General features: G+C 48.3%; 1 protein-coding gene across 1 annotated transcript in view; it reads left to right on the forward strand.

Moving 5' to 3' along the window:
- CALR3 (calreticulin 3) overlaps window positions 1-13255 on the forward strand; it is a 21386-nt gene continuing 8131 nt past the window's right edge. The window contains exons 1-3 of the mRNA XM_031659049.1: window positions 1-190; window positions 375-476; window positions 6729-7000. Coding sequence (XP_031514909.1) covers window positions 100-190; window positions 375-476; window positions 6729-7000 — 465 coding nt within the window. The 5' untranslated portion in view covers window positions 1-99. The remainder of the gene's footprint in view (window positions 191-374; window positions 477-6728; window positions 7001-13255) is intronic.

A 13255-nucleotide genomic window follows, 5' to 3' on the forward strand; every position in this document is an offset into this window, starting at 1 on the left:
GTTGTGACGGGAGTTGTAGTTTCGGGACTCGCCTGAAGAGCCGCAGAGAGCACCAGGAGCTAAGGGGCGGCGGCGACCGGAAGCGCAGTGCAAGCCCCCATGGCCGGGGTTCGGGTGCCCCTCTGGGGCATCTGCATGCTGCGAGTGGCGCTGGCTACCGTCTATTTCCAAGAGGAATTTCTAGACGGAGGTGAAGGGGCCACGCCCGTAGTGGCAGAGGTGTAAGCTCCCCCATCTGCGCCCTCCAAGGCTGGGCAGAGTCGTCGCGGGGTCGACGGCATCGAACTCTCGAATCCTCGAGGGTCCCCCTCACCCTTCCCTTAGGCCAAATTAACCATTATCACCTCTAACCGGTGTTATTTCCCTCCCCACAGAGCATTGGAGAAACCGATGGGTGCAGTCCACCAATGACTCCCGACTTGGGCATTTTAGACTTTCGTCGGGGAAGTTTTATGGTCATAAAGAGAAAGATAAAGGTTAGTGTAGAATCAGGACCAAATTGAGCCTAATGTTACATCTCCATATATAAAGCACTCTCCTCAAGGTGGAAGGTAGGGTACGTTTTCAAACGCTTTTATTCCCGATTTACAGATGAAGACCTTAAGGCAAAGGTAGAACTTAAGGCAAAGGGCTCCTTACCCTTGTTTTTGTTTCCTCTTTTCTTTTGAGATCGGGCCTTGCTCTGTTGCTGCTCCAGGCTGGAGGCGCGGGCTGGTGCGATCTCAGCCTACTGCAACTTCCACTTCCCGGTTCAAGCAATTCTCCTGCCTCGCCTCCCGAGTAGCTGAGACTACAGGCGCCCCACTGTGACTAACTAATTTTGTACTCTATTAGTAGAGACAGGGTCCACGCTGGCCAGGCTGGTCTCAACCTCCTGGACCTCGCGGATCCACCCGCCGGCCACCCAAAGTGCTGGAGATTACAGGCATGAGCCACTGCACCCAGCCTCCCTCTCTCCTTTCTTATTGGGTCAAGATTACTTTTTTTGAGACGGAGGCTCTCTGTCCCCGTGGCTGGGAGTGCAGTGGGCGCTGGACTGCCTCACTGCAAGCTCCGCCTCCCGGGTTCCTGCCCATTCTCCTGCCTCAGCCCCGAGTAGCTGGGACTACAGGCCCGCAACTGCCACCACTAATTTTTTGTATTTTTAGTAGAGACGGGTTTTCACCTGGCCTCATCTCCTGACCTTTTGTGATCCCGTCCCACTTCGCCTCCCAAAGTGTTGCTGGGATTACAGGCGCTGGAGCCACCGCTACCTCGGCCTTTTTTTTTTTTGAGTAGGAGTCTCACTCTTGTCACCCAGGCCAGAGTGCAGTGAAAACACCCTTTTTTTACATTGAGTCTTTCTCTGTCACCTGTGGCTGGCAGTGGTCGGATCTCAGCTCACTGCAAGCCTCCGGGCCTCCCGGTTTACTGCTCTCCTGCCTCAGCCTCCCGAGTAGCTGGGACTACCGCCTCCCGCCCACCTCACCGGGGCTAGTTTTTGTACTTCTTTAGTAGAGACGGGTTTCACCCGTGGTTGGGGCCAGGGATGGTTTCTGATCTCCTGATCTCTGATCCTGCCTGTCTCGGCCTCCAAGTGCTGGGATTACAGCTTGAGCCACCGCTCGGCCATACCATAACGATCTTGGCTCACTCAAACCGCCTCCCGAGCCGCCATTCTCTCTTTGCTTCAGGCTTCCGAAGGCGACATAAGCGCTGCGCCATCACGCCTGCTAATTTTTTAGAGACAGTTTCACCACGTTGCTCTGGCTACCTTGGGAACTCCTGGCCTCTGGGTAACCACCCGCCTCGGCCTCCCAAAGTGCTGGGATTATAGGCTGGAGTTGATATTAGGTCCCTCTGAAGTCCAGGCGCGAGAGACATATTCAGCTTATTTGTATAACAAAAATCATACTCTGAAGTATCTGTCAAATATGCAATGGTATTTAAACTTTCTTGGATTATATTTATATGTGAATGTGTTATTAGTAGGCATTACCAAAGTTGTCCCTCTTAATAAACACTATAGCCGCTGCATTTGAGGATCAGGCCACGCCTCGAAGGAAAAAGGTTACGGGTGCTTTTTCTCATTTTAATTTTTTGGTACTTTAAAAATAGGTCATAACGGGGTGGCTCACACCTTAACTTCAGCACTTTGGGAGGCCTTAGGCGGAGACCCAAGGAGGTCAGGAGTTCAAAACCAGTCTGGGCCACATGGTGACACCCTCTATCTCTACTAAAAAATACAAAAATTAGCTGGGTGGGTGGTGCATTTGTAGTCCCAGCCACCAGGCAGGCTGAGGCAGAAGAATCGCTAGAACCCTCGGGTGAGGCTGCAGTGAGTAGATCATGCCACTGCACTCCAGCCTCTGTGTGACAGAGGAGACTCCATCTAAAAAAAAAAAGAAAAAATATGGTCAGGCACGTAAGTGCTCATGCCTGTAATCCCAGCACGCTGGGAGGCCATGGTGGACTGCTGAGGTCAGGAGCCTGAGACCAGCCTGGCCAACATGGTGAAACCGTGTCTCACAAAAATACAAAATAGCTACGCGGGTGGCGACAACCTGTAATCCCAGCTACTTGGGAGGGCAGGCAGGAGAATCACATGAACCCGAGAGGCAGAGGTTACAGTGAGTCGAGATCTTGCCACTATAGGCCTGGGCAACAGAGCAAGACTCTGTCTCCAAAAAAAAAAAAAAAAATCTAGCTTAAAGAGAGCTAATTCAAGCTCTCGGTTTGAGGACAACTGTGCTGGAAAACACAGATGCCAAAGAATAGAAGCCACTATAGCCTGGGCAACAGAGCAAGACTCTGTCTCAAAAAAAAAAAAAAAAAAATCTAGCGTAAAGAGAGCTAATTCAAGCCTCAAAAGTTTGAGGGGACAAATCATAAAAAACATAGATTCCAAAGAATAGAAGTCAGTGTTCTGAAGTGTAGAAGTTTGGGATCATTTGTATAGACAAAGTTTAGGAAAGCTTAACAGAATTTCAGCATCTTTCTAGGCAAGGCTTAATACATAATGACCGTGATCCCATTAGTCAAGGTGGTCTTTTTCTTTTGAGAAGGTGTATTTAACATTTCACCCTGAAGATGTAGCAGTCACACAGCATCTTTTGTGCCATCTGGTCTGAGTTAGGTACAGTTCAGTACTGGAGGCAGTCAATCTGTAACCAAGGTCAGTGGTCACAAATGGAGGAGGCCTGGTCTCTGGTCTGTCCTAGTCATTTGCAGAACAAGAACAATGAGGAAGAAGGTTTATCTATGACTTAAGAAACAGAGGTTACACCTGCATGCAACATGACTCAGATGACACATATTGCTCAAGGCTTTTATTTATTTTATTTATTTTTTTTGAGAGGGAGTTTCACTTTTGCTGCCCAGGCTGGAGTGCAATGGCGCGATCTCTGCTCACCACATCTACCTCCCAGGTTCACATGATTCTTCTGCCTCAGCCTCCCAAGTAGCTAGGATTACAGGCGTGTGCCACCACACCTGGCTATTTTTTTAATTTTCTTTTTGAGACCGAGTCTCGCTCTGTCACCCAGGCTGGAGTGCAATGGCCCAATTTCAGCTTGGCTCCGCCTCCCAGATTCACGCCATTCTCCTGACTCAGCCTCCTGAGTAGCTGGGACTACAGGTGCCCACCACCACACCCGGCTAATTTTTTGTATATTTTTTTTTTTTAGTAGAGGTGGAGTTTCACCACGTTAGCCAGGATGGTCTTCATCTCCTGACCTCGTGATCTGCCTGCCTCGGCTTCCCAAAGTGCTGGAATTACAGGCGTGAGCCACCGCGCCTGGCCTAATACTGTATTTTTAGTAGAGATGGGGTTTCTCCATTTTGGTCAGGCTGGTCTCCAACTCCTGACCTCAGGTGATCCACCTGTCTCGGCCTCCCAAAGTGTTGGAATTAGGGGCATGAGCCACCGTGTCCAACCTATTTTATTTATTTTTTTAAACGGAGTCTCGCCCTGCCGCCCAGGCTAGGGTGCAATGGGGCGATCTGGGCTCCTCCACCTCCCAGGTTTAAACGATTCGGCTGCCTCAGCTTCCCGAGTAGCTGGGACCACAGGCACGCGCCACTGCGCCTGGCTAATTTTGTATTTTTAGTAGAAATGGGGTTTCCCCACGTTGGCCAGGCTGGTGTCAAACTTCTGACCTCAAGTGATATACCTGGCTCAGCCTCCCAAAGTGCTGAGATTACAGATGTGAGCCACCATACCTGGCCTCTCAAGGCTTTTAAATTGTATTTGCTTTCACATATGTGAAAGTTTAGGCTGGGCTCGGTGACTTACACCTGTAATCTTAGTACCCTGGGAGGTCAAGGTGAGTGGATCATTTGAGGCCAAGAGTTCAAGACCAGCCTGGGCAACATGGTGAAACCCTGTCTCTACTAAAAATACAAAAATTAGCCAGGCACGGTGTCGCATGCCTGTAGTCCCAGCTACTCAGGAGGTTAAGGCAGGAGAATCGCTTGAGCCCAGGAGTCAGAGTGAGCAAGATTGCGCCACTGGACTCCAGCCTGGGTGACAAGAGCAAAACCCCATCTCAAAAAAAGAATTAAAAAAAAAAAAAAGGTCAAGGCCAGGCTCAAGCCTGTAATCCCAGCACTTTCGGAGGCCGGTAGACGGGCTGGACTGGGCGTCAGGAGATCGGTGACCATCCTGGCTAACACACGGCAAACCTCAGCCTCTACTAAAAACACAAAATACTAGCCGGGCGGTGGCGGCGCCTCTCTGTGGTCCCAGCTACTCGGGAGGCTGAGGCAGTGAGAATGGCAGGAACTCCGGGAAGGAGCTTGCAGTGAGCTGATCTGGCCACTGCACTCCAGCCTGGCGACAGCCGAGACTCCGCCTCAAAAAAAAAAAAGACATGCTGTGGCTCATGCCTGTAATCCCAGCACTTTGGGAGGCCGAAGCGGGCGGATCACAAGGCTGTGAGATCGAGACCACAGTGAAACCCCTGTCTCTACTAAAAATACAAAAAATTAGCCGGGCTGTGGTGGGCCTGTAGTCCCAGCTACCCAGGAGGCTGAGGCAGGAGAATGGCGCGGAACCTCGGGAAGCGGAGCTTGCAGTGAGCTGAGATCTGGCCACTGCACTCCAGCCTAAGGACAGCGCCGAGACCTCGGGCCTCAAAAAAAAAGAATGCCTCCACCTTCAGGTTTGTCTGACATACTCTCATAAAAGAACGAGATTTGAGACCGTGCCTAGGGGCTACTAGGAAAGGAAGGGTTGGTTTTGAAGTGAACACATAAATATGAGTGACAGGATGTTTTCTTCATGAAAGAGTGACACAGTTGACACGTACAGGGCAGCCCACCCAGTGCTATGAAGCGTTACATTACAAATCAGCGTGCCGTGGAACGCGCTGTCATCACCACCTATCCTGTCAGTCCAGTAGCTGTTTCAGAATGAGAATTCAGGAAACATTTAACAGTCTATTTTTTTATTCATTTGCTACGCAGGTTTCATTGAATCATCCCAACCCTAGGAAGATGAACAGAAGCTAAATTAACCCATGGTATTCATAATTAGATTCATAATTAGGTTTGACATTTAGAGTTGAAGTACTTTTGTAACTTAAAGCATAACAGTATGGCCAGGTGCAGTGGCGCATGCCTGTAATCCCAGCACTTTGGGAGGCCAAGGCAGGTAGATCACCTGAGGTTAGGAGTTCGAGACCAGCCTGGCCAGCATGGTGAAACCCTCTCTCCTCTCTACTCAAAATACAAAAATTAGCTGGGCATGGTGGCAGGCGCCTGTAATCCCAGCAGCTACTTGGGAGGCTGAGGCAGGAGAATCTTTTAAACCCAGGAGGCAAAGGTTGCAGTAAGCCAAGATTGCGCCACTGCACTCCAGCCTGGGTAACAGAATGAGACTCTGTCTAAAAAATAAATAGCCAGGCGTGGTGGCTCACACCTGTAATCCCAGCACTTTGGGAGGCCAAGGTGGGTGGATCACGAGGTCAGGAGATCGAGACCATCCTGACTAACATGGTGAAACCCTGTCTCTACTAAAAATACAAGAAATTAGCCAGGTATGGTGGCGGGCGCCTGTAATCCCAGCTACTCGGGAGGCTGCACCAGGAGAATGACTTGAACCCAGGAGGCAGAGCTTGCAGTAAGCCGAGATTGCGCCACTGCACTCCAGCCTGGGTGACAGAGCGAGATTCTGTCTCAATAAATAAATAAATAAATAACAGTAGTATATTAAGAACAAAAACTCCCAGGTGTGTGAAATAAAAGTTGTATGGGCCAGGCACGGTGGCTCACACCTGTAATCCCAGCACTTTGGGAGGTCGAGGCGGGCAATCACCTGAGGTCAGGAATTCGAGACCAGCCTGACCAACATGGTGAAACCCCGTCTCTACTAGAAATACAAAAATTAGCCAGATGTGGTGGCAGATGCCTGTAATCCCAACTACTCGGGAGGCTGAGGCAAGAGAATCACTTCAACCCGGGAGGCAGAGGTTGCAGTGCGCCAAGATCGCGCCATTGCACTCCAGCCTCGGTGACACAGCGAGACTCCATCTAAAAAAAAAAAAAAAAAAAAAAGTTGTATGGAAGCAGAGTGCCTGCTAGTGGTATACTCATTATGCATGAGTGTATAATGCTCTGTTGGCACTGTGGATCACTGTAAACGGTTGGGACATTTGTGGTTGGGAGTAAGGGAAGGACATCCATTTAACTTTCTGCATTACTGAGCACAGCATCATTCCCAATCCTTCATGAGTATTTTTTGTTCAAAGGTCTGCAGACCACTCAGAATGGCCGATTCTATGCCATCTCTGCACGCTTCAAACCATTCAGCAATAAAGGGAAAACTCTGGTCATTCAGTACACAGTGAAACATGAGCAGAAGATGGACTGTGGAGGGGGCTACATTAAGGTCTTTCCTGCAGATGTTGACCAGAAGAACCTGAATGGAAAATCGCAGTACTATATTATGTTTGGTGAGTTTTGGTGGTACAACACAACCACTTCTAGCGACTTTGAAAACCCTCCCACTTCACGGGATCTTTAGACTAAGACTTGGCTCATGTAGTTAAGGTAGTAGTATTGAGGCCGGGCGCGGTGGCTCAAGCCTGTAATCCCAGCACTTTGGGAGGCCGAGACGGGCGGATCACGAGGTCAGGCGATCGAGACCATCCTGGCTAACACGATGAAACCCCGTCTCTACTAAAAGATACAAAAAACTAGCCGGGCGTGGTGGCGGGCGCCTGTAGTCCCAGCTACTCCGGAGGCTGAGGCAGGAGAGTGGCGTGAACCCGGGAGGCGGAGCTTGCAGTGAGCCGAGATCGGGCCACTGCAATCCAGCCTGGGCGACAGAGCGAGACTCCGTCTCAAAAAAAAAAAACAAAACAAAACAAAGGTAGTAGTATTGAGTATATCGGATCCAAGGTTTATAGCACTATTAAACCTAATTAACATAAAAAGGCAACGGTGCCAGTCTGTTGTGTTCCTGAAGAAGTTATTTATTCACCATAAATCTTGCCCTCATGCAGGGTAAGGATACCTTATCTGAAATGTTTGGGAGCAGAAGTGTTTTGGATTTTGGTATTTTTGGGGGGATTTTGGATGATTTGCATTATCCTTACCGGTTGAGCATCGCTAATTTGAAAAATCTGAAATCCACAAAGCTCCAATGAGCATTTCCTTTGAACATCATGTTGAGTCTAAAAGTTTGGGTTTTGGAACACTTCAGATTTGTGATTTTTTGATTTGGGTTGCTCAACCTGTGCCGTTTTTTTTGTTTGTTTGTTTTGGTTTTGGTTTTGGTTTTGGTTTGAGCCAGAGTTGTCATTCTTGTGGCCCAGGCTGGAGTGCAATGGCAGTGGCCCGATCTCACCTCCCTGCAGTCTCCGCCTCCTGGGTTCAAGTGATTCTCCTGCCTCAGCCTCTTGAGTTGCTGGGATTATAGGCATGTGCCACCATACCTGGCTAATTTTTTTTTTTTTTTTGCATTTTAGTAGGTATGGGGTTCTTTTTTTTTTTTTTTTTTGTGAGATGGAGTTTCGCTCTTGTTGCCCAGGCTGGTATGGAATGGCATAATGTCGGCTCATTGCAACCTCCTCCTCCCAGGTTCAAGGGATTCTCCTGCCTCAGCCTCCCAAGTAGCTGGGATTACAGGCGTGCACCGGCACGCCCAGTTAATTTTTGTATTTTTAATAGATACAGGGTTTCACCATGTTGGTCACGCGGGTCTCAAACTCCTGACCTCAGGTGATCCGCCCACCTCAGCCTCCCAAAGTGCTGGGATTACACGCGTGAGCCACTGCGCCCGGCTGAGATGGGGTTTCACCATGTTGGTCAGGCTGGTCTCAAACTCCTGACTGGTATCGAACTCCTGACCTCAGGTGATCCACCTGCCTTGGCTTTCCAAAGTGCTGGGATTACAGGCGTGAGCCACCACGCCTGGCCTCAACCTGTGTTTTGAATCCTTTAGGACTCAGTAAACCTTGGCCATGGGCCAAATTGACCCACTGCCTGTGATTATATGACCCATGAACTAAAAATGTTTTTTACATTTTTAACTGGTTCAAAAAAAAAATCAATACAAGGATGATATTTTGTGATACATGAAAATTGTATGAAATTTAGATTTCAGTGTCCAGAAATGAAGTCTTACTGAAATGCAGCCTCACTCTGTTCATTTACATGTTGTCTGTGGCTGCTTGCCAGTATCGGTGGCAGAGTTAAGTTGTCATGACAGAAATCATTAGGCTTACAAAGCCAACAATATTTTACCATCTGGCTTTTATAGAAAAAGCCTGCAAACCTCTGGAAAATATTAAATGTCTCCTGACACCAGGAGATTAAAATTTGTGCTAGAACTAGGAAGGGATCATACTGGGCCACAGGAAATAGACATAAGTATAGCATAACTTAAAACTTTAAGAACAAACGTACCTCAGGCCAGGTGTGGTGGCTCACACCTGTAATCTCAGCATTTTGGGAGGCTGAGGCGGGCAGATCACTTGAGGTCAGGAGTTCAAGACCAGCCTGGCCAACATGGTGAAACCTTGTCTCTACTAGAAATACAAAAAAATTAGCCGGGCGTGGTGGTGCATGCCTGTAGTCGGGAGGCTGAGGCAAGAGAATTGCTTGAACCTGAGAGGCAGAGGTTGCAGTGAGCTGAGATCTCACCACTGCACTCCAGCCTGGGTGACAGAACGAGACTCTGTCTCCAAAAAAAGAATGAATGTGCTTCCAAAATATTCATCCTTAGCTGGGCACAGTGGCTCATGCCTGTAATTCCAGCACTTTGGGAGGCCAGGCAGGAGGATTACTTGAGTCCAGGAGTTCGAGACCAGCTTGGCCAACATAGTGAGACCCTGTCTCTACAAAAAATAAAAATTAGGGCTGGGTGCAGTGTCTCACGCCTGTAATCCCAGCACTTTGGGAGCCCGAGGCGGGCGGATCACCTGAGGTCAGGAGTTCGAGACCAGCCCGACCAACATGGAGAAATCCCATTTCTACTAAAAATAAAAAATTAGCTGGGCATGGTGGTACATGCTTGTAATAATCCCAGCTACTCGGGAAGCTGAGGCAGGAGAATTGCTTGAACCCAGGAGGCAGAGGTTACAGTTAGTCGAGATCGTGCCATTACACTCCAACCTGGGTAACAAGAGCAAAACTCCATCTCAAAATGAATAAATAAAAATAAATAAAAACTAAAAATAAATAAAAATAAAAATGGAACTAAAAAAACCCCCAGATATCCGAAACATCTGCTAAGGGAGGATCCCTTGAGCCCAGGAGTTTGAGATCAGCCTGGACGATATAGCAAGACCCCATCTCTGAATTTTTTTTTTTTTTTTTTTTTTTTTGAGACAGAGTTTTGCTCTTGTCGCCCAGGCTAGAGTGCAATGGCAAGATCTCAACTCACTGCAACCTCTGCCTCCCAGGTTCACGCGATTCTCCTGCCTCAGCCTCCCAAGTAGCTGGGGTTAGAGGTGCCCCACCACCACGCCCGGCTAATTTTTTTTGTATTTTTGTAGAGACAGGGTTTCACCATGTTGGACAGGCTGGTCTCGACCTACTGACCTCAGGTGATCCACCCACCTTGGACTCCCAAAGTGCTGGAATTACAGGAGTGAGCCACCGTGCCTGGCCCCATCTCTACAACAATTTTAAAAATTAACCCAGTGAGGTTGCACACAGCTGTGGTTCTAGCTACTCAGGAGGCTGAAGTAGGAGAATCTCCTGAGCCGAGGAGTTTGAGGATGCAGTGGGCTGTGATCACACAACTGCACTCCAGCCTGGATGACAGAATAAGACCCTGTCCGAAAATAAATAAATAAATAAGGAAGGGAAAAACCCTGTATAGCATATGTCTACTACATCTGAATTGCCAAGCAGCATAATTTGGGGTCAAAAAAAAGATTAAAATAAACTTTTCTTGGTATTTCAGTTTTGAATTCAACAGTTTCATTTTACTCAAATCCACTCTTACTATTGGAACGCTTTGTTATAATGAGTCAGCGCCAGCCATTAGTGTGAGGGGAGCTTGCTGAGGGTGAGGGGTTAAGGAGGAAGAGAAGAGAAGCACAGTTATTGTCAGAGTCTTGACATTTGCATAAATTCCTATGCATAAGTTATGCATAAAACCCCAGACAGGCAACACAGAGCCCATCTGTCTATATTTCCTTATGAACATCCATTACATGCGTAAATACCTTTTTTTTTTCTGAGATGGAGTATTGCTCTGTCACCCAGGCTGGAGTGCAAAGGTGCAATCTTGGCTCACTGCAACCTCCACCTCCCAGGTTCAAGTGATTCTCCTGCCTCAGCCTCCCCAGTAGCTGGGATTACAGCTGCGTGCCACCACTCCTGGTTAATTTTCGTATTTTTAGTAGAGGCAGGGTTTCACCGTGTTGGTCAGGCTGATCTCAAACTCCTGACCTCAGGTGATCCGCCTGCCTTGGCCTCCCAAAATGCTATCACAGGCGTGAGCCACCGCGCCCGGCCACATGCGTATCTTCTTATTGCTGTTAAAGGACAATGTTTTGACTTTCCACTTGCTTCCGAGTGTGTTCTGAAGCTTAATTAAATATTCAAAGTGGCCGGTGCAGTGGCTCATACTGGGAGGCCGAGGTCGGAGAATCACTTGAGGCCAGGAGTTCAAGACTAGCCTGGACAACACAGTGAAACCCTCATCTCTACTAAAAATACAAAAATTATGCGGACGTGCTGGCAGCGCCTGTAATCCCAACTACTCAGGAGACTGAGACAGGAGAATCGCTTGAACCTGGGAGGCGGATGTTGTAGTAAGCCAAGATCGTGCCACTGCACTCCAGCCTAGGTGACAGAGCAAGACTCCATCTCAAAAAGAAAAAAAGAAAGAAAAGAAAAGAAAAAGAAAGAAAAGAAAAGAAAAAGAAAAAGGCAATCTAGCCCCCAGGCAAGAAGGAGGTCTGCTTTGGGAAAGGACTGTTACCGTCTTTGTTTAAACTATAAACTAAGTTTCTCTCAGAGTTAGTTCAGCCTACGCCCAGGAATGAATAAGGACATCGTGGAGGTTAGAAGCAAGATGGAGTCAGTTAAGTGAGATCTCTTTCACTGTCTCAGTCTTAATTTTGCAAAGGCGGTTTCAAGTATGGTGGCGCATACCTGTGATCCCAGCTACTTGGGAGGCTGAGGCGCAAGAATCACTTGAACCTGGGATGCAGAGGTTGCAGTGAGCTGAGATCACTGCAACCACTGCACTCTAGCCTGGGTGACAGTGAGACTGTCTCAAAAAAAAAAAAAAAAATTCAAAGTGCGTAGGTACTTACGAATCGAGACGACAATTCTGACCAATGTTGAAGAAAAATAAATTGCATGTCTCAATTTTGAACAAGTTGACTTTCATACAAATATTTCACATTCCATAGCATTTTATTTTTATTTTTTGAGATGGAATCTCACTCTGTCACCCAGGCTGGAGTGCACTGGTGTGATCTCGGCTCACCGCAACCTCCGTCTCCCAGGTTCAAGGCATTCTCTTGAGTGCCACCATGCCTGGCTAATTTTTTTTTTTTTTTGAGACGGAGTCTCGCTCTGTCACCCAGGCTGGAGTGCAGTGGCCGGATCTCAGCTCACTGCAAGCTCCGCCTCCCGGGTTCATGCCATTCTCCTGCCTCAGCCTCCCGAGTAGCTGGGACTACAGGCGCCTGCCACCTCGCCCGGCTAAGTTTTTGTATTTTTAGTAGAGACGGGGTTTCACTGTGTTAGCCAGGATGGTCTCGATCTCCTGACCTCGTGATCCGCCCATCTCGGCCTCCCAAAGTGCTGGGATTACAGGCTTGAGCCACCGTGCCCGGCCACCTGGCTAATTTTTGTATTTTTAGTAGAGATGGGGTTTCACCATCTTGGTCAGGCTGGTCTCGAACTCCTGACCTCGTGATCCACCCACCTCGGCCTCCTAAAGTTCTGGGATTACAGCCGTAAGCCACCACGCCCAGCCTACTTTTTTTTTTTTTTTTTTTTTTTTAATTGAGACGTAGTCTTGCTTGGTCACCCAGGCTGCAGTGCAGTGGCCCAATCTCAGCTCACTGCAACCTCAACCTCCCAGGTTCAAGTGAGCCTTTCACCTCAGCCTCCAAAGTACCTGGGACTACAGGCACATGCCACCACTCCTGGTTAATTTTTGTATTTTTAGTAGAGATGGGGTTTTACCATGTGGGCCAGGCTGGTCTCAAACTCCTGGCCTCAAGTCTTCCCCCTACCTTGGCCTCCCAAAGTGCTAGGATTAGCAGGCCACTTTGAATATTTAAATAAGCTACAGAACACACTCAAAAAGTGAGTGGAAAGCCAGGACATTGTCCTTTAATCGTAATAAGATATTCACACATGTGACCAGATGTAGTGGCTCACACCTATAATCTCAGCCCTTTGGGAGGCCAAGGCGGGCAAATCACCTGAGGTCAGGAGTTCGAGACCAGCCTAGCCAACATGGCAAAACCCCGTCTCTACTAAAAACACAAAAATTGGCTGGGCCTGGTGGTGCAGAACTGTAATCGCAGCTACTCTACTCAGGAGCTTGACGCAGAAGAATCACTTAAACCCGGGAGGCGGAGCTTGCAGTGAGCCGAGATCCCACCACTGCACTCCAGCCTGGGCGACAGAGCGAGACTCCGTCTCAAATAAATAAATAAATAACTTAGTGTGAATATCTGATTATCAGATTGTATCTGATTATATTTAAGAAGAATGGGCCGTGCACAGTAGTTCAAGCCCGTAATCCTAGCACTTTGGGAGGCTGAGGCGGGTGGATCACAAGGTCAGGAGTTTG

This window comes from Papio anubis, chromosome 20, assembly GCF_008728515.1.
Source record: "Papio anubis isolate 15944 chromosome 20, Panubis1.0, whole genome shotgun sequence".
In the NCBI taxonomy this organism is placed as follows: domain Eukaryota; kingdom Metazoa; phylum Chordata; class Mammalia; order Primates; family Cercopithecidae; genus Papio; species Papio anubis.